A 20,596-nucleotide genomic window follows, 5' to 3' on the forward strand; every position below is an offset into this window, starting at 1 on the left:
GGCACTCGAACCATGAACGCCATGGCTTTATTTTCGCTTTATTTGTACTTTATTTTCGCTTTATTTGTACTTTATTTTCACTTATTTTGTAGTAATTTTTTACATTTTTCCAGAACTAGCCAATCACAGCTGCAAGTCGAAGAAACAGCCGAGACATTTTTTCAACGTTATTTTCAAACTGGCGCGTGTTTTTACACAACGGCGGTACATTAATCCAGAATTTTCCGCGGTCTGCTTCTTACAATATACAGCGGGATATTCAACCAGTGAAACTATCATAATGGCGGTTTCTGACGGAAATATTTCTTCCTTATTCAATAAAGGACAAGAAACAAATGAAACGCAAGCTATTTAATATTTATTTCGACGGTAAACGTCAAACAACATTTCGTACACAACGTAACCGTACGATTAGATTTATACTGTTTAAATCTGCTTTGTAATGGAAATCATCAGAGAGATGAGTTATACAAATCACTCAGTACAGTTTAGTACTTAAAGTATGAGTCTGGCAAATCATATGCCGGCTTCCAATATAATACTCACACGTTTTCGGCTTACAGTCTGTAGACGGAAAGAAGGCTTCGATGTCTTTGGATTTCACCCGGGGATTTCACATAGGCTACAGCGAACATGGCCTAAGCCGGCCTCTAGTATTTCCGAATTATGTCGAGAGACGTTCCAGTTTAAGACCTAAAGATCGATACTTAAACCATAAGTGAACCTCTGAAGGTTTCAGTTCGGAAGAGTCTCGATGTAGCCATCTTCATTTAACAGCAACAGTCGTGTTTTCCCACGATGGGGCTATAAATAGCTTGCGTGCAAGAGATTCATGTGGAGATAAGCTGTCAATCATACGGAAAAACCGTTGTTCGACTCGCGGCTGTGATTGGTTAGTTCTGGAAAAATGTCAAAAATAACTACAAAATAAGTGAAAATAAAGTACAAATAAAGTGAAAATAAAGCCGTGGCGTTCATGGTTCGAGTGTCCGCACTGTAAAGCTGATTTCCAGTCCGTACTGCGCAGACTCGGGGTTTGTTTTCGTTTTTGTTTTGAATTTGTTGAAACGTTACACTTCGGTGACAGCATACATGAAGTTTTTTAGTCTGCCATTACAGTTCGTTTCGTTCAAGAATTTCCGATGAGCTGAAACGTCGGTTTGAAATAGCGTCAAGGTTCCTCTACTCGTTATTATTTGTTCTGCAAGGATATCTGGCGTTAATTATGAAGAAAAAGGTAAGTTTGTCGCGGAATTTTTAGTTTTGCTTGTAAACATTCCTTCGTGTGGGCTCACATAAACATTGCAGCCGAGATTGCGCAGTACGGACTGGAATTCATCTTTAAAGGTTGTTGCTATTGTTGGGAGTACTAAATCACTCAGACTTTGCACCCTCATTTTTTATATAAGAGATATATACTCAACTCAGCTTGCCATTCATTAACTATTGCTTACAGAAACCTCAAGCTGAATAAAGGGTGAAATATAAAGATAAATGGTAACTACTGGCCTGAGTGGGGAGGGGTGGGGAGAAAGTAGACTGAGGATGGGTACAAATTGGAGCTTGTCGTGAGTGAAGAGCTTAACATGGAGGACATATAATGATAACTTAATATCAAAAGGCCGAATTACTGTACTTACAGTCTTTTATCAAACCAAACTGCTTCATATTCCTTCAACTGCAAGGCGGCCATCAAAACATTCACATCGTAATTTCCCAAGCCAAGCATGTTTTTATGAGGATTGACAAAAGCATCCGGGCTGAGGTTGTAGCTAATGGCATCTAGATCTGTCTTGCTATAGGCATTTCTGTCCTGGAAAAGATTGTTTAGAGTATGGACCGCACAAAGCATCTGTCTTTGACGCTCATGGTAAATTTCCATCCTGATCTTTCACGGATGTTTATACATCTTGTTACATCAAGTATGCACTTTTTTAGGAGGTAGTCCGCTGCCCCTCGAAAAAAGTAGCCCAGTCCCTCCCATTGCGCACAATGTTTTGCTCTTTGTTTTGCATTTGGTCTTTTTACAGCGATTCTTCAAATCCTAAGCTATAATTTCACATTATTGGGTTCTTGACTCTTCTTGAAGCTTTTTCTCAAAGCACACGCATCCAAAAATACAATTTTCATTCAAAATTTAACCACATTTTGGTATTTTCCAAGGAGGCCTGGGGACAATAAAGCCCATACGCAAGCGTGAAGACCGGCTGATGAAATTTGCTTTATTTACAACGAAAAAAAAGCTTTTGTATAAGTGTTATTGTTTTGAGTGGGCTGTGTTGCACCACATTTCCTCAGCTAGCCAGATTTTGGTGAAATCAAGGGTATAAATCCGACGATCTTGCTAACAATCTGCAGAACTTCGGCTGTGGACCAAGGAACACCTCTTCTTATACGCGAAAAGAGTGTTCCATAATTTTTCCGCGGGATTTTTTTCAATTGTTACAAATGACGCTTGCCTAGCTTTTCGGTTGCAGATTTCTATATATAGCAAGGAGTGGTTGTGATCGTCGTTTCAGGTGGGTAAAAATGAAAATGAATTTCACTAAATCTTATGTAAGACGAAGTTATGTGCATGCTTTTGAATCGAATAAGCTGATCTTGCATTATGCTGATAATGATTTGGAGAGAAATTAAGGTCTTACACATATATGAAGCAAGAATATAATAAGTATAACTAGTAATACGTGACTCGCAGGGCCTCGCGAAGCTCTGGGTTGGGGAGGCAGGGGGGGGGGGGTGGGGTGGTGTTATAAATAAGGAGTGGATTATTTGAAGTTGAACATTGTACATATTCAATTTTCCACAGTAGGCAGGAAGATATATTTGTTAAAAATTAGTAACGGGCATGGCCGCGACACCCTCGTTCCCAGGGTCTACTCCGCTTTGAAGATGGCGGCTCTTTCTGGTTTGTAAAGAGGTATAAAGCGTTGGGAAGAGCAGATTGAGGCTATTTTCCAAATCATCGACAAATTATTGGATAGTCGCATTTTGGACATTTATTTGAGGGCATTAAAAAAAAAGAAGAACGAACGACAGGAGGATTCGAACCCTCCGCCTGCGCGCCCCTGATGGCGATGAAAGGTTTATAGCCTGAATAGGCGTTGAGGGAGTATTATGTGAAAATCAGTGTTATTTTAATCCGAAAAGAAAAATGATAAAAATGAAAGGCTCAGGATTCAAACCCACAAAAAAAAAAAGAAAAAAAAAAGGAAAAAAAAAAAAACCCTAGCCAGATTCGAACCCGCGCCCTCAGTCCCGAAGATCTGATTTCAAGTTTGACGCCTTAAGTACCATTAGGCCACCAGCGCGGCGGCCGTGTGACGTCATTTCCGCCAGACACCAAGCTCACAAATATATATATATATATGACCGTAAACTCCACACGAGATTTCATCCCGCCTGAGCCCTTTGAGGGACAAAATTATACACCCCGCTACGCTCGGCCTTCGGCCTCGCTTCGCGAGGAATAATAAGAGATATTTTACCCTTGTCCCAGTTTAAATCAGATGCGTAGTTAATTCCAGCATGCATACGTATTTATAAGCTTGCTTGTTTCCTCCTTTTTGGATAACTTTGTATGACTAGTGAGGGGATGTACATGTATAGGTTTGCAGATCAATGGATTTGGCCTTAAAATGTGCCTGGATTGTGGAATTTTTGGTGATACACTGAGCAGATACGCGGATTTTCTAAAATACAGCAGATTACGGATTAGCTGAGAATTATGGCCCGGCTTCCAGACTCTTCATGTCAGGAAGCTCGGATCGTGGATAGTAAACTAAGTTCAGGTCACTTTGGTTGGTCTTTGGTGGCAGAATTGTCACAAAAACAAGCAATGTAACAAAACTTTCTAAAAGACAACTTCTACTGTCCGTTGCAGCAAAACTATAACACACAATTTGTACAAAGTTTTTAAGTAATGCGGATTCAGATTTGAACAAAAATAGTGGCGGAGTGATGACCATTGATGGATTTGGCCAAAAAACAGCACAGATCGGCAGATTTACATACAGATTTACATACCCTACATATTCACTGCGCTCACTAGTCATTTTTCTTCTTTTTCTTGTAGGCATCCCAAAAGAATGAGTGCTGCTGCAGAAACAATAAATGTAGAAGAGAAGTTCTCTGGCACTTCGCTGAATGGTGCACAAAACGGGTCTCCAGAAGGTGCAGACAACTTGTTTGCTCCAGACAGTGATGGCGAGTTTTACCTTGAAGAGAACAGCAATTTAAATGGCAAGGAACAAGCAGTTGATCCAAGGGTATGCGGATACTTCTTGTCATATTTAACAATTAAATATGATGTATGCATGGGAGGCACAGTGGCCTAATGGTTTGCAGGCTGGACTCCAGAGTGGGCATTCAGAGTTCAAGCCCTGGCCAGGGTGACTGTGTTTTGTCCTTGGGCAACACTTTACTCTCATAGTGCCTCTCTCTACCCAGGTGTATAAATTAAACCGGCGAAATAAAGCTGGGGGTACCCTGCAATGGACTAGCATCCCATCTAGGGGGACGTAGAAATATTCCTAGCTGCTTAAGGCTATCAAAACTGAGATGAGCTCCAGCAGTATGTGTCACTTGGATCGAGGCTGCCCTAGTTTTATGATATATGCATACCGGTCATATAAAAAACAATTTGAAATACAGGAGATCGATCACCAAATTTGCTCATAATGGAGGGGAAAATAGAGCTCTGCTGATTCATCCACAGAAATGCATAAAATATCTAAAATAAAATGTAATGACCCCAGCCAGGGCTTGTCGACCCGTTCCACTCAAACTGGAATCCAGGGGACTAGCCATTAGGCTACCAGGCCGTGGTTCAATATTACTCTTGGTATAATGGTTGGTTATTTTTTTCTTGGTATTTTCCTTTGTTTTAAATTACCGTACATTAGAACAAAGGAAAAATTATTAAAGGGTAAAATTAAATCACAATATGACCAGCAGACATGATCTTGGCCTACAGAGTACCGGTAACTGGACAATATCATAAAGTAGATGGTGATTTATGCTGGCAGCCAGCTGCTCTTGACAACCTTGGGATAAGGAATTTTAATACAAGAAAAGGATTTGAAAGAGAAATGGGAGCTTAATAAATGCGATAGTTATTTCATTACATATTTTGGTTTTGCTGTAGGTGGCCCTGATCAGTCCAGATGATGAACAGTTTGACTTTTTACTTCATAAACTAAAAGAGAGGCTTGATGAAGGACATGGAGAGACTATCTATGAAGTCGGAGTAGGAGGTGAGAAGGAATCACGATGCCTTTGCCATGATTCAACCTTTGTAATGTAATCTAGGGATGTAGCTAATTAAGAGCTGGCTCCTGGCTAATTTCGATTTCATTTTGACTGAAAGAAAGCTTATCACATCCTGAAATTTCACTAGAAGACGTTAATAATTTTTAAGGTACAAAAACCAGAAGAGCCAGCTGAACTTGTTTATGAGTCGGCTTTCTTTTATCTTAGCTACACCCCTGGTAGTTCTTAATAGTGTTTGATCGACAACTTCAACAGACAGGGCTCGAAAATTTTTCTGAAGCCTTTCTAGCCGTGGGCTAGCTGGTATTGTTACTTTACTAGCCCAGAGCTTGAGAGCTCTAGCCCAGTACACATTTGTTACGTAAGCCAGTCTTATGCTTAAGTACACACGCACAAGAAAAATTCTTCAACAGATCAACGCAAACATTTGAAGTGCCACTAAACAAAGGGCTGGATTTGTCCGCTAAAGATGGATATTTTTGACAAGTTTGGAAAAACATTACACCCTTTTCCTCATCATACACCACCAACGGCCATTTTGTTTTCCACTGTGGAAGAAACAACCGTTTTCGCTGCGACATACATGTATTTCTTGTTTTTGGTTTGAACTTCATCTGCAGCAGCTGGCCCAGCTGCACTATGCTTACGCTGATCTTGAGCAACACCATCTCCTTTCTTTTCCTGTGTGAAGCCACAGTTCAAGAGGCTCATTGAAAGAAACAAAGCGGAATACATTCGTAACATCCCACGTCCAAGCGACCCAAAGACCAAAGTGGTTCCCAGAATTCTCACGTCCACATAGAACGCCTTGCGAATATTCTCTTCAAATCGCGTACTTGCCGTGTTTTAAACCCGCTTTTGACTCCTTCGTGGCATACCAGTGGTAATGGATAACAATACAACTGACAGACTTTTCACGAAATTAATTTCATAACATCTTTTCTTAATATAAATTTTAATGCAGATCTTGCCAGTCAATTCAACAACTTGGCTTTTAAGTGGCTTGCTAGCCCACTGGGCTAGCAAAGTACTTCATTCACTAGCCAAACGAAAATTTTCGCTAGCCCCGGGAGTCGGGCTAGCGGATTTTTCGAGCCCTGACAGAGCTTGAAAAAAAGGTGTGATTTCTAAATCCAGGACAAGTAGATTTTTCTGTTAGACAAGTAACTTTTCATGCTCACTTGCCTGGTGGGCAAGGGCCCAGGAAAGTTTTCTGCCAAAAATAGTTCACTAAGACCAGTAACTGCCCTGGGCAAGCAAAATTGGAGAGCTACTTGTCCAAAGAGTAAGCTGGAATTAAGTAAAGGGGAGTGCTAGTCACAAGAAAATATAGAACCTGGTTATCTAAGCCTGGACAAAGATATTGGGCTAAGTGACACAAAGCTTTTGAGGCAGATAAATAGCAAATTTAATATCAGAGGTTAATTTATACATGTTGACTCAGTCATGTACCAGTAATTAATAATAATAATAATAATAATAATAATGATGATGATTATGATGATGATAAAAATAATAATGGTTTATTGTAGAGTATCCACCAAACAGAGGTTCTTCATCTGCAATGTCTAGACTAAAAATTTACACTATAAAATCAATAAAGAAAAGATAAAATAAAATAAAAATTTTAAAATGTAAAATGTAATTCACATGTGAATCAACATGAAAGAATCATGATGATAATCATAATCATGTCAAATAGAGAATGCAAATAAAAGAGATTTTTGTAGTCATGAAGCAACAGTAAGAAACAATTATTAGTTGGAAATTAACATAATTCAATAAGAAATAAAATTTAGCCTTGCGAGGTTCTTATTTGTCATCTTATTTAATATCTTGTTGTAGACAGTACTCCAAGTGGCCTCAATGCAGAGGATTTGAAAGCTTCAGTGGACTCTTTAAAACTTTTAGCTGAGGCTAGTGATGCTGACATTGTTTTGCTGAGAGAAAAGCCAGCAGAGGAGGGAACTGTTGCAGAGTATCTTGTGCGCAACAGGGCAGATGAAAATGACTTTATGGAAGTGAGGTGAGCATTCTTGAGATACCATAAAACTTCTTTGTCTGTCTGGGTTATCAAGTGGGACTTTGAACTGAGAACGTTGAAGTCAGAAAGCTATTAACTTTTACTTTTATGTGGTTCTGTTAGTAATTGCTATACAAGGTGGTAAGTACTAGTACTGGTACCTTCGAGGTCTGGTTGACAGTCTAATGTATGACCATTCAAGTGAAAGCTATTTCAGAGCAGTACAATCATGCGGTACTGTTGATTATGTTTTACAAGGTGGTTCTAACTTTTAAAGCTGTAGGGAACTCTAGTGTTTGATCAATTCAAGCTGTATTATTATGTTCATGTAGCACTGTACATTATTCAATTATCCTTGCAAATTTATGATAAAGTGACAGAAATTCACTGGATTTATTTAGTAATTTTTTTTATAATCAGAGTGGCAGTGGTCGGTAATGTGGATGCAGGCAAAAGCACCTTACTGGGTGTGCTGACCCATGGGGAACTAGACAACGGACGAGGCATGGCAAGACAAAGACTGTTTCGGCACAAACATGAGATGGAATCAGGGAGAACTAGTAGTGTGGGAAATGATATCCTGGGGTTCGACAGCAGAGGAGATGTTGTTAACAAGCCTGATAGTCACGGTAAATTATATATATTCGGTATAAATTCTGTCTGCAACAATATGACTGTCTTCAGTTGAAACATCAGATGGGAAAACTCATATGCAGCAATTTTAGTTACTATAGTGCATATTAATTTCGACTGTCACTGGCTTGGGTCACTTCATTGTGTTCTTGGTCAAAACACTCATATTCATCATATTTGATAGGAAGTGGGATGTGTGGATTAAAAACTGTCTTGGTCAGAATTCTGTCTGTGAGAATTATGTCACTGTCTTGAAACATCTGATGGGAAAACTCTAATGGAACATTTTTAGTGGTGCACATTGATTTCCATTGTCACTTGCTGGGGTCACTTCATTGCATTTTTGGGCAAGAAACTTCACTCATAATGCCACTCTCGACCCTGGTATATATTAAATGAGTACTGGTAAATTTAATGCTGGGTGTAACCCTGTGATGGACTAGTATCCCATCCAGGGGGGAGTAGGAATACTTCTAATCACTTAATGCTATGGAAACAGGGATAATCTCCAGCTTGATGGGCCTCTAGCCCTAAACACAGACTTTATCTTTTACCTTTAGCTTATTAATTGTGAGTCATAACAAATCAGTACTGTAATCAAAAATTAGAGTAAGAACTCTTTTAATGCAGTATATAACTATTTCTAAATGCATTTATGATAGAATACTACTTTTTCTACCAACTGTTAGGAATCCTGAAAGTAAGGATTTTAATTTTAATACTAATTGTCAATGATGATTGCATACCATTTCTTATGTTTTGTGTGTTTTCAACACAGGAGGAGGCCTTGATTGGGGGAGGATATGTCAGAAGTCTTCAAAGGTTTGTGATACTTCTTCCTTGTTTTACTATCCATAAAGGAGCTACATCAAGAATTTTAATAAGTCATTATTTTTTCTGGTGTACAACATTTACTTTCAAATTGAAAAAATGAAAATAATAGTTCTCTAACTAATAATACCGTTAATTGCATCTACCCGTGAACGCACGCGCTAAAAACATGTTTTCACGTGACGTCAAACGTCTGCATTTTAGGTGTCAAACTTTGAAGTTAAGCAGACCGTAAAGTGAACTTTTGCACTCAAAATACTCACCATAAACACTGAGTACAAGCGAAACTTTAGACTAGAAATTATTCAGGTTAACCTGTGTACATGCATATTGACACAGATCAGCATCAATTTCTCGGAAGAAGTCTCTATATCTAATCTTTTCACCATTTCAAAACCGGAATACCAGTATGTTGAACTTTCAACGCGAAAGTTGCCATTACGGTCTGCTATACTTCAAAGTTTGACACCTGAAACGCAGATGTTTGACGTTATGTGAAAACATGTTTTTAGCACGTGTGTTCATAGGTAGATGCAATCAACAGTAGTAGAAAAATACCAAAGAAGATATAACGATATGCCAAGGGAGCAGTAAAATAATATCGTTATATCGAAGAATCGTTATATCGGGGTTCCGTCCCATACATTGTACTGTAACTTTAGTCGGGACATAGAACATACAGCATTGTTATATCGGGAATATCGTTATATCGAGGATCGTTATATCGGGGTTCCACAAGTAATAATAAACTGAAAATAATTAAGGGTGGTGGTGAAGACTGTGGACGATTAAGATGGATTGCAAATGACAAGCTTGCAAAAGTTGACTTTTTTTCAAGATGCCCCATCCATGATGTAAATCTTTTTCTACATGATGATGAAATATTATCAGTGATTTGTTGTCAAGCAGGGTCTGAGAATATGATGACTTACTGGTAAGAGCTATATGTGTAAATTTATCCAGTTTGGTGTAGAGTTTCCGGTCACTTTGACAAATTATGGTGTAAGCCTCAAACATGACGTCACATGACATGGTCATACGAAGTTGATGATTTTGTTTTTCATAAGTGTTGTAGCATTTGTAAGCTTGTAATTCTACTGACCAGTCCTCTAGTGTAGCAGTTGCTATTGTTATTGGGGCTAGGGGCATTGTTCCTGTTGTTTGTTCTATTGTTCTCTTGAAGGGTAGCGAGCCATTCATGTGAGACCTTGCGAGAACTGCTATCCCACCCAAAGGATCACTGTAGTTGCCCTCTTCCAAGGAAGTTTTTTCATTACTTACAGTTTGTTTTGTCTTTTTCAGGTGATTACTTTTATTGATCTTGCTGGCCATGAAAGATACCTCAAAACAACTATCTTTGGAATGACAGGACATGTTCCAGACTTTGCCATGCTGATGGTCAGTAAACAATTCTATTTACATTTTGCAATTTGCACAAATTAAGCTGTAAATCTAGAACTTGCTGAGTACTATTTTATAGTTTTGAAGAAAACCATTATTTTTTTATTGACTGTGTGGTTTTAGAAAAAAAATACACACTCACCCTTAACACTCTGAGGGAGAAGGGGGGTGTCAAAATTTAAAGCTTTTCAAGAAAAGGATGAAGGTAAACTGAAATGTCTGGAGGGGTAGGGTGGTGTTCAAACCAAAAACTTTCCATGAAAGAGGAATAGGTATTTTCTGGAACAAAACATTGACAGAAAGTTCATGTATGGCCAATTGGTTTCAAATTCTGCACTCTACCCACTGTCTGGGGTTGGTAAATGCTCAGTAGTTCAAAGTTGTATTCCTTGCCCATGATCAGGTTTATGGTAAACTGGATCAGTGTTAACAGATAAGTATCCTGGTTGATTGAGCATGGTGGTTTGATAATCAACTCTGAATACTTTTCACAATCCGATGTACAAATTTATGTTGCTATAATACTTTTTTTGTTACTAGTGATTTTTAAATTTTTTTGTTGTTTTACTCCCATAGATTGGGTCAAATGCAGGAATTATAGGCATGACAAAAGGTCAGTACAGTAATAAAAATTATATAAACATAGGCAAAATGCTGTGTAGCTGTAGCCCTTTACACCCATTACATTCCTATGATGCTACAGTAGATATTATTTAATTATTTCTTGGAAGCTAACCATTTAGTTTTACAATAAAGCTGCTGATAAATTTACCTCTTTCGCATTGACACATCATTAATTAAGAAAGGTCCTATTGTGGACATACTGTATACCAAGTCTGCAAAGAGTGTTTAATATAGTTAGTCGATGTATAACATTCAGACTCCCCCCTCCCCCCGCCTAATGACAACAAACAATGGTTTTAAGTTCAGGCTAGGATGAGTAAAAATATGGTAAATATATCAAAATTGTCCACATAAGCTTGACTTGTCTAAGATTTGAAACTACTGTTTGGGGGTATTGAAGAGAAATGCGGGAAAGGTCTGTTTCAGTGTTGATCAGATTCTAATTTGCCTTAAGATATTGAAAGAAGTCAGCCTAATGTTACGAGTAAGAAGTTTTCCGCTAATTGAAATTCATTTTAGAACATTTTTTGTTATCTTACAAAGTTTTATTTAAGTTATTATTTATACATGTCAAACTCGTTTGCTCTTCAGAGCATCTTGGGCTTGCACTCGCACTCAATGTTCCTGTGTTTGTGGTGGTGACCAAGATTGACATGTGTCCACCCAATGTGCTCCAAGACACCATGAAACTTTTAACCAGGATTCTAAAATCCCCTGGATGCCGTAAAATCCCGGTCATTGTACAAAACCCTGATGATGTAGTGGTGTCGGCAACAAACTTTGTTTCTGAAAGGTACGTGCGTGAATCCTGTTTGGTAAATAAAAGCCCACGACTCTAAGTTTTCTGTGAGAAAATAGTCAGTGAGGTGGAGCCGAGTTGACTGATTGTTCAAAAATGATGAGGCTGAGTAGTCCAGTTTTTTTAGTCGATACTAAAGGATTGCAGTCAAAAACCTACAATTTTATGTATTTTCAACCCAAAAATCATAAATAATTTTCCATTTTAAGAGCTCAAGGAGTGCACAATCGTCTTCTATTACTGAGTAGAAAGCAATGGAAGAACCAATTGGATTCACGGATTTCCTACTTAAAGTACCTTATTACATGAAATTTTCGCGACACGTTAATTTCACGAATTTCGCGATTCCAAAAAAATCGCGAAATTAAAGTGACGCGAACATAACATGACGCAAAAATTAGATGACTCACATTATGCCAATAATAAAGAACGAATAAGTTTTTAGAACTATTGAAGGAAGGAATTTTTAGTGTAAATGGATGTTGTCGTCAACTGACTCAAGAACAATAACTCACGTACAAGCATGACCTACTTGAAGACATTGTGAAAACTGCTCTGTTACTATTGCCGAGATTTAGTCCCGCTTTGCGTTTTTGTTAATTTTGACCTTATAGTTCCTTTGATGAAATCGTTTTATTTAATTCAAGGGCATGTTAGATAAGCCAGCCCCCCCCCCCCTCCCCAAAGATCCCCCCTCTCAGATCGCTTTGCTTGCCGACTTTTTTTCGCTCAATACCCCACTAGGTAGTCTGTTAGTAGACTATGGTCAACATAAAACTTATTCTGTTTAACACATGACATCATTTCTTTCCACAATAATTGTTCTTTTTTTTCTTAGGGTATGCCCGATATTCCAGATTTCCAATGTGACTGGTGAGAACCTGGACCTACTGAAGATGTTTCTTAATTTGCTTTCAATCCGTGCACATTTTAAAAAGGATGAACCAGCTGAGTTCCAGATTGACGACACCTACTCAGTACCGGTGGGTGGAAACTTTGTTAATATTTTGTTTATTCCCCACTCCTCTCCTACTAGGTCAACACGTGCTCCTCTACTCCCCAAAGGTGTCGGGACAGGCAGAACACTATCTTGGACTCATTCAATTATAGATGAACTTATCAAATGTTACACAGTGTTGCGAATGTTTTGTGCATCTGAAATTAAGGAAAACAAAATGGTTTAAGTGCAAGAAAAGATAAAATCCAGTTCCAAACAGAGAAAAGTCATTCACTGTTTACTACTAATGTCTTCATGTATAGTAGTTTTAAAAGAAGTAGTTTACAGTTGGCTGATCGGTCTTGTCCTTAGCCAAAACATTCCAGTCTCTTTAAAGATTTTAAAAAATCTTTTTACGCGGTGCAAGTCGCACAGAAAACGACTGTAACACAGACCACAAGAAAGTCCTACTCTATCGCAAAATATTCATATCCTTGAATTTCTCGTGATGTTTTTTTTTTCAGCGATTTTTAGCTGTTATGTCGCTTGTATACGCGATTGTAACGCGCCTCTTTGTAGGCAAAACGTAATTAATTTTGTGTTTTATAATTTGAGTCTAAGTGATACGGCAACATTTCGTTGAATTGCAAGCAGAAAAGCCTCATTACGCGTATTACCACCCGTGTTTCAAGTTGCGGTAACATTTTGCGCAAAGTAGACACGAGTTCAACTTTGTGCAACTTTTAGTCATGACTGACTAACAAAACAGGAAGTAATACGCACAATAACTATTTTCATTTTGCAATGCAACTTTGTTGCGCGAGAAGTTGCAAGAAAATGTTTTCCAGCATAACTTGGCCTACAATCAGGAAATATTTTTCGTACTGTAGGGTGTTGGTACAGTGGTGTCAGGCACATGTCTCCGAGGAACCATTCGTCTGAATGACGTCCTTCTACTCGGCCCAGACCCTCTAGGACAGTTTCAGCCAATCACAGTCAAGACAATACATCGTAAGAGAATGCCAGTGAAGGAACTTCGTGCAGGACAAACAGCATCATTTGCTTTGAAAAAGGTTTGTGATAGACTTGTTTGCCATCGGTATCGTGCACGTCGTGAAGAGTTTTCTCGAGACGAGACTTTCGTCTCGCGAGACGAGATTGTTTTATTCTTTAATGGAGAACTTCTCTATCTTCATTATTTTATTGGTATCTTTAAGGCACGGCTTGAAAATGGTAGTGTTTATTAATAAGATACACCAGGGCTTATTTCTGTTGAAGAGCTAGTGTTTAGCGGAGACTATAAATTTTCCTTCAATTAGCATCAAAGCAAAAAGTTCAAAGTTACATATCCAAATGCTTATTTCCAGTTATCTAGTAACATTCCAGAAGTATTTGTAGCCCTAAAGGTGAAACAGAGAGGTACCATAGCCTAACGCTTAGAGCGTTGGACTCCGGATCCAGTGGTCCAGGTTGCAAGTGCTGGCCGGGGCATTGTGTTGTTTCTTTGGCACTTTACTCTTACAGTGCCTCTCTGCAGCCTGGGGTATATTGGAGAAATCCAACCAAAATTAAAGGATATCTGCCATGGGTTAGCAGGGGGGAGTGGTGATCACTGGCCTGATAGGGCAGTTTTCAGTGTCGAAAAACCAAAACCAACGTAAACACTCTGGCCAATCATTAACGACGCGGACAATCCAGGTAAACCAATCAAAACTCGATACAAGTATACGTGTAGCCGGAGTAAAGTGCGGGAAAACGTGTGCGAGCGAGTCGTGATTGGTTTGTTTATAATTCTAATTGGTAGAGAAAGTGGCGCTACGTTTTAACCAATTACTAAGCGTATTGATGCAAAACCAAAACAAATAGGCTTGAAAACAGACTTTTACCCTTTAACGATGTAACGGGTTTCACTGTAAAGAGTTTAAGAGGAAATCCGCCAGGACTTCGAGTAGTTACTGGACAAAATTATGTACCAAAACTATTTACACCTGATGGCAAGCTTTTGCGTTAGTGCTTCAAATATCTTATCGAAAGAAATCTTTTCTAACAACACCAAACATCGAAAACAAATTTCGTAGTTCCACTGAATTCCCATGAATCGCTTAAAAGATGTGAGCTTTTGCCCATAGCTTGTGAACTTTTAATATCATTTTCTCATACTCTGATAAGAAATTGTTGTACCAAAATTATTTCCACCTTATTGCAAACTTTTTTGTTACTGCTTCAAATATCTTATCAAAAGAAATCTTTTCTAACAACATCAAACATCGAAAACAAATTTCGAAGTTCCACTGAATTCCACTGAATCGCTTAAAGACGAATTTACAAAATGGCTACACGTGAGATTTTGCCTATACCTTGTGAACTTTGAAATTCATTTTCTCAGACTCTGATAAGAAATTGCTGTTGGTGTTATCACGGTTAATTACTTACATCTTTACCTTTTATTAAGGGTAGGAAATAACGCAATAGGATATAATTTATTCTGGTACTCGATTTTTGTCCAACTTTGATAAATATTACTCGACTTCCTAGTGGATTCCGTCTTAATACCCTGTCAAATACAATTTCATTCTATTAAATTTCTTGCTTTTTCAAATCAGATAAAAAGATCTCAGATCAGGAAAGGAATGGTAATGGTGGATAAACAAGTGAAGCCACAAGCATGCTGGGAATTTGACGCCGAGGTGCTGGTGTTACATCATCCAACAACCATCAGTACAAAATACCAGGCAATGGGTCAGTATATTAAAGAGAGACTTTTAAAAGTCAATTGAAGACTTTCCTTTTTAAGAAAGCATTTCACGTTTAAGCGTTTTAACTTTTCAATCACACTGTTTCTAGTTTGATTTGTATGTAGGTTCATTCTAATTTTTATTATATTTTTATATTATTTTTACATATAGTAAACAGCGCTTTAGAATATTTATAGTTTTAGCGCTATATAAATGTATAAATTATTATAAATTATTATAAGTACTAAGTGAAATTTTCTTGTAAAATTTACTGCCCGGCTCGTGAATTGCACAGAGCCCTTCCTTTCATCTTTATAGTACATATGAAGTTTTCGTCTCCGAATGTTCCCTTCATCTCAGTGTGTTTCAATACCATGCTGCCTCTTTCGATTCATCAGCCAGTCGTTATGCGGCAACTTTTTGATCAGTGAGGTTCATTGAGCTCCTCTTATCATTCTTTACATACAACTCAGTTCTTCCACAGTTTAGCTAGCCCATTGACGTTTGCGATATCGCTGTCCTTAGCAATGTACAGGACTAGTTTTGCCTGTGCAGTGATCCAATCAGAACTCTTAGCAAAAACGTGCAACCGGCGCCAAGCGCGGGAAAACACGCGTAAGCCGAGTGACGATTAGATTTGGATTTGCTTTTGATTGGTTGAGAAAAAAGGAAATTTGCTGTCATTGGCTACACATTGCACAAGTATTTTGAACCAATTACAGAGCTCAGACAGTTGTATCAATAGACTACATGTTACAACAAACAAATCTAAAACATTTCTACGGTCTTTTTTTAGTTCACTGTGGAAGTATGCGGCAAACAGCCACGATAATTCACATGGATAAAGAACATCTAAGGACAGGGGATAAAGCCATGGTCCGTTTCCGCTTTATTAAAAACCCAGAATTTGTCAAACCGGAAACACGAATGATCTTCAGAGAAGGAAGAACGAAAGCTGTTGGTACAATACAGCAGATAGATCCCACTGCGCATCCTCCGCCGCTTGTTGGCGGGAAAGTGAAGCACCGCGGACCGGGCAGAGGCGCTGCACTGTCACGTGACAAGGGCAAAGAGGGAACAAGTGCGCAAGCGTCAACTAGCACAGAAAGAACAGGGAAAAAATAAATCGCATATGCACGCGTGTATTTATCTCTTACGTAATTTTCCTCAGTTTATTTTTAAGGTTTTAGCATTTTATCTTCATTAGTTTTATCATAAATATTTAAATTTCAAAAAACATTTTGCGATCATAAAAGCCCATGCAGCTGTCGCGGTTTAGAGTTGTTGTTGTAATTTTCCCTTCTTTCTTCAATCTTGAATGTTTTAAGTCGTGTTTGACTGTGGAAGAGAACAATTTTCACCCAGAACTTAATCAAGTCTTCACGTTTATTTTCAGAGCCAAAAGTGCACATAAATTAAACTTAGGCGAAAATCCGTTTCTTCTCTGAACTAATTATTACAATTACCACCTTAAGACGAAAGAAAAAGTTTGAAAGAGCTCTCCAATGTGTGTGGTGCCTATTTATAGCTTGACTTACCATCCCATTTTGGGTACCAGAGGCTGTTTTGTCGCGCGCGGCTAGCCTGTGTACAGCCGTCCCCCTCCTCTCAAAAAGTTCCCTTCCCCAATTCCCCAACCGGGCAAGTAAAGCCTCTGGCACCCAGGGTTATAACCTCCTCGCTGGTAACTCTTACGTTACGTGCTCTTCAAAAAGTGTTTGAGCAAGTTTCTTGCTTGCCAGAATTAGTGGGTGGTTTATCGGGTACCAGGCTCCTTCTGCGGATAACACCCTCCGAGATCTGCATAATTCTTCATATCATACGAAAGCCAAATTCAATAATTGTTTTGTTATTCATTCAAAATATTTCCAAGAGCTCTAAAAACACAAAATGGATTAAACTTTGGTGTTGAATGTTCGCTAACAGTGGCCAATTCCTCCGATGTCGCCGGTTTTTTGATGTTTCTCTCCTGAAGATAAGCTTTAAAAATCAAGTGACTTCCCTTCGAAGCTTTTTTGATGTTTTTGCTATCTTTATCATCTACTATTTTGGCCATTTTTTCGTCGCAATGTTGAAATTTAGCGACCATTTTCGCCTTCGGCTGAGCTCTGTACAAAGCCGTTGTTGCGTGACGTCAATCGTCCAATAATTATTATGTCATTCGTCCAATAATAGAAGCGTCCTCCAAATTTGGTCGGTGCTTGCCGGTTAGTTGGAATTAGCCTGGGATTGAAAGCCAATCAGAAATGAAGAAATATTTTGAATGAATAATAAATTATCTTAGTCTGCATTCTGCAAATGTCAGACACCGGCGAGTTCATTATGGAAATTATATTATCTGAGGACAGCATATCATACCTCCTGCAAGATCATCTTGTTTTTCATGGTCGGAGAGTTCCTCATGGAACTCGCGTTATCTGAGGGCAGCATATTCACCTCTTGCTAGATTATTCGGTCTTATTGACTTGGGTGGTGAGTTCCTTATGGAACTCACGCCTGATGATGTGTGCGCAGCATATTGACCTCTTGCTAGATTATTAATTCTTACTTGGGTGGTGAGTTCCTTATAGACTCACTTTATCTGAGGGCAGCATATTCATCTCGTGCTAGATTATTCGGTCTCACTTTCCTGGGTGGTGAGTTCCTTATGAAACTCACGTTATGTGTGCGCAGCATATCGACCTCTTGTTAGATTATTAATTCTTACTTGGGTGGTGAGTTTCTTATAAAACTCACGTTATCTGAGGGCAGCATATTGACCTCGTGCTAGATTATTCGGTCTCACTTACCTGGGTACTGAGTTCCTTATGAAACTCACGTTATGTGTGCGCAGCATATCGACCTCTTGCTAGATTATTAATTCTTACTTGGGTGGTGAGTTTCTTATAAAACTCACGTTATCTGAGGGCAGCATATTGACCTGGTGCTGGATTATTCTGTCTTACTCACGTGGTGGAACTCACGTTATGCGAGGGCAGCATATTGACATTGTCCTGGATTATTCGCTTTTACTTTGGTGCTGAGTTCCTTATGGAACTCATCTTAGCTTCATCTTCAGTCTGAGAGCAGCATATAATGAAAAGTCTAGCACGAGGTCAATATCATGCCCTAGCTCGGATAACATAAGTTCCATAGAAGTTCCATAAAAGTTTTATAGATTTCGAAAAAGCTTTCGATTCCCTCGAATGGAAGTTTTTATTCGAGGCTATTGACGCTATGAACTTTGGGCCAATGTTCCAGAACTGGATTCATGTCTTTTATTCTAACATCTCCAGCTGCGTACTTAATAATGGTTTTGCTTCAAATTTCTTTTCTCTTCATAGAGGAGTCAGGCAAGGGTGTCCCTTATCAGGGCTGCTATTTGTCTTGGCTGTTGAAACGCTGGCCCAATCCATCAGGCAGAATAATAACATATGTGGCCTGAAACTCAATGACACTGAAATAAAACTAAGTCTGTATGCTGATGACATCACTGCCTTCATACTTAACGACTCTTCTGCGGACCACTTATTTAACCTCCTAAGTGAATTTGGAGAGTGTTCAGGTCTTAAGATGAACATTTCTAAAACAGAAGGAATGTGGCTTGGCAGCCTTAAACAAAACAAGGGCAAGCGATCCCCCTTTAATATCTCGTGGCCAGAGAAATACGTAATTGCTCTCGGTGTTGCTTTCGCCTACGACCCGGCTGTTAGCTGCAGAATCAATTTCGAAGAAAAAATTGTATCACTGAAAAAGACTTTAAACAGGTGGTCAGCGAGAAATCTAACTCTTATAGGAAGGATATGCATTGTCAAGACTCTCGCCATCTCTAAACTAGTCTACAACACGTCTGTTCTCTCAGTCTCATCCAACATATGTAAACAAGTCAACGATATTTGCTTCAGGTTCGTATGGAAAATGAAGCCGGATAAAATTAAACGGCACACTCTTATTGGTCCTCTTGAAAAAGGTGGTCTTAACATGGTTGACTTTGTTATGATGGACAAATCTCTTAAGGCTGCGTGGGCAAAGCGATTATGTGAAGCTGGAGATAGTAAATGGTGCGCTGCCTTTTCCTTGGCCACAACCCACCTTGGTGGCACTTTCCTTTTTGAATGTAACTTTGATATAAATGACTTAAATCTGCCTTCAGAATTACCCTCCTTCTACAAAGAAATACTCTCTGCTTGGCAGGAGATACACTCTACAGACCCCTCATCTGCTGATGAATACCGGAATGAAATCATTTGGAACAACCGATTTATTCGAATAGATGGAAAACCGATCTTTTTTCTGACATGGTATCAAAAGGGTGTGGTTAAAATACGCGACCTTCTGGAAGATGGTAGGTTCTTCTCCAGAGCCGAATTTCAAAAGAAATATGGTCTAAAAGTGAATTTCTTAAAATATTTCGGCCTCCTCTCTGCAATCCCTAGTGGTTGGAAAAACTCCCTTTTAAATACCCAGCAAATACCCTCCAATAAGACTGTCAGAGATGACCTAACACCCTTTAATGTCACTGCCAAAATCGCTCGCGAACATTTTGTTTTGAAAGTTCTTAAACCCCCAAATATAGAACTAGAACTAGTCGGAAAAAACTTATCCCCGAAAGCTATCTACCAATTGCCTTTTAGAGTCACGGTAGAAAACAAACTTAGATGTTTCCAATATAAAATCATTCATGGCATCCTTCCCACAAACAAACGTCTTTTTAAAATGGGACTGAAAACGTCACCTCGCTGCGAGCGCTGCAATTTTCCCGACGAAACTTTAGCTCATCTTTTGTATGAATGCCCCATTACGCAAAATTTTTGGCGTGAAATTGTTATTTGGTGGAACGAGAAACGATCGGAGAATGTTTCTTTAAACGTGACAGATATTCTGTACGGCTATAAACCAGACTGTACTAAGTTCTACGCCTTTAACCATGTTCTAATCATCGGAAAATATCACATCTTTCAAGCTTGGTTGGATAATAGCCCCCCAAGCTTTAACATTTTTTATCTCGTTCTCAAAGACAAAATCCTTTGTGAAAGCAGAATCGCTTTTAAAAACAACACCTTGTCGAAATTTAGATCCAAATGGGCAACATTAAGCGCTCTTCCGCCTCAAAATGTTTCCACTTAGAATGTGCCACCCGCCCTTTTTTTTTTTTTTTTTTTTTTTTTTTTTCCTACTTTCTTCCTTTTTTTTTCCTTTTGTTTCCACTAAAAATTGTATTTAAAACATTATGTTGTAAACCAACTTTGTACTTGTACTTATATGTAGTGAAACTGTGTAAATTTTTCTTTGTATTATCAATATTGTATTTTTTTTTTCTTTTCGTCTTCTTCTTCAATAAAAAAAAAAAAAAAAAAAAAAAA

General features: G+C 38.6%; 2 protein-coding genes across 2 annotated transcripts in view; one reads left to right on the plus strand and one right to left on the minus strand.

The window, feature by feature from the left end:
• LOC144632497 (josephin-1-like) overlaps window positions 1–1,891 on the minus strand; it is a 149,335-nt gene extending 147,444 nt beyond the window's left edge. Inside the window, exon 1 of the mRNA XM_078491167.1 lies at window positions 1,641–1,891. Coding sequence (XP_078347293.1) covers window positions 1,641–1,882 — 242 coding nt within the window. The 5' untranslated portion in view covers window positions 1,883–1,891. The remainder of the gene's footprint in view (window positions 1–1,640) is intronic.
• A 165-nt stretch (window positions 1,892–2,056) lies between these two features.
• On the plus strand, window positions 2,057–16,754 carry LOC144631996 (GTP-binding protein 1-like). The gene is made up of 13 exons (XM_078490585.1): window positions 2,057–2,519; window positions 4,076–4,268; window positions 5,147–5,255; window positions 7,117–7,297; window positions 7,715–7,923; window positions 8,706–8,749; window positions 10,061–10,156; window positions 10,736–10,772; window positions 11,375–11,576; window positions 12,421–12,565; window positions 13,410–13,592; window positions 15,123–15,258; window positions 16,051–16,754. Exons 2-13 carry the CDS (start codon window positions 4,089–4,091, stop codon window positions 16,377–16,379), a joined length of 1,851 nt encoding a protein of 616 aa, XP_078346711.1. The 5' UTR covers window positions 2,057–2,519; window positions 4,076–4,088; the 3' UTR covers window positions 16,380–16,754.
• The last annotated feature ends 3,842 nt before the right edge of the window (window positions 16,755–20,596 follow it).

This window comes from Oculina patagonica, chromosome 12 (assembly GCF_052425735.1).
Source record: "Oculina patagonica isolate OP01 chromosome 12, crgOcupat, whole genome shotgun sequence".
Classification (NCBI taxonomy): Eukaryota; Metazoa; Cnidaria; class Anthozoa; order Scleractinia; family Oculinidae; genus Oculina; species Oculina patagonica.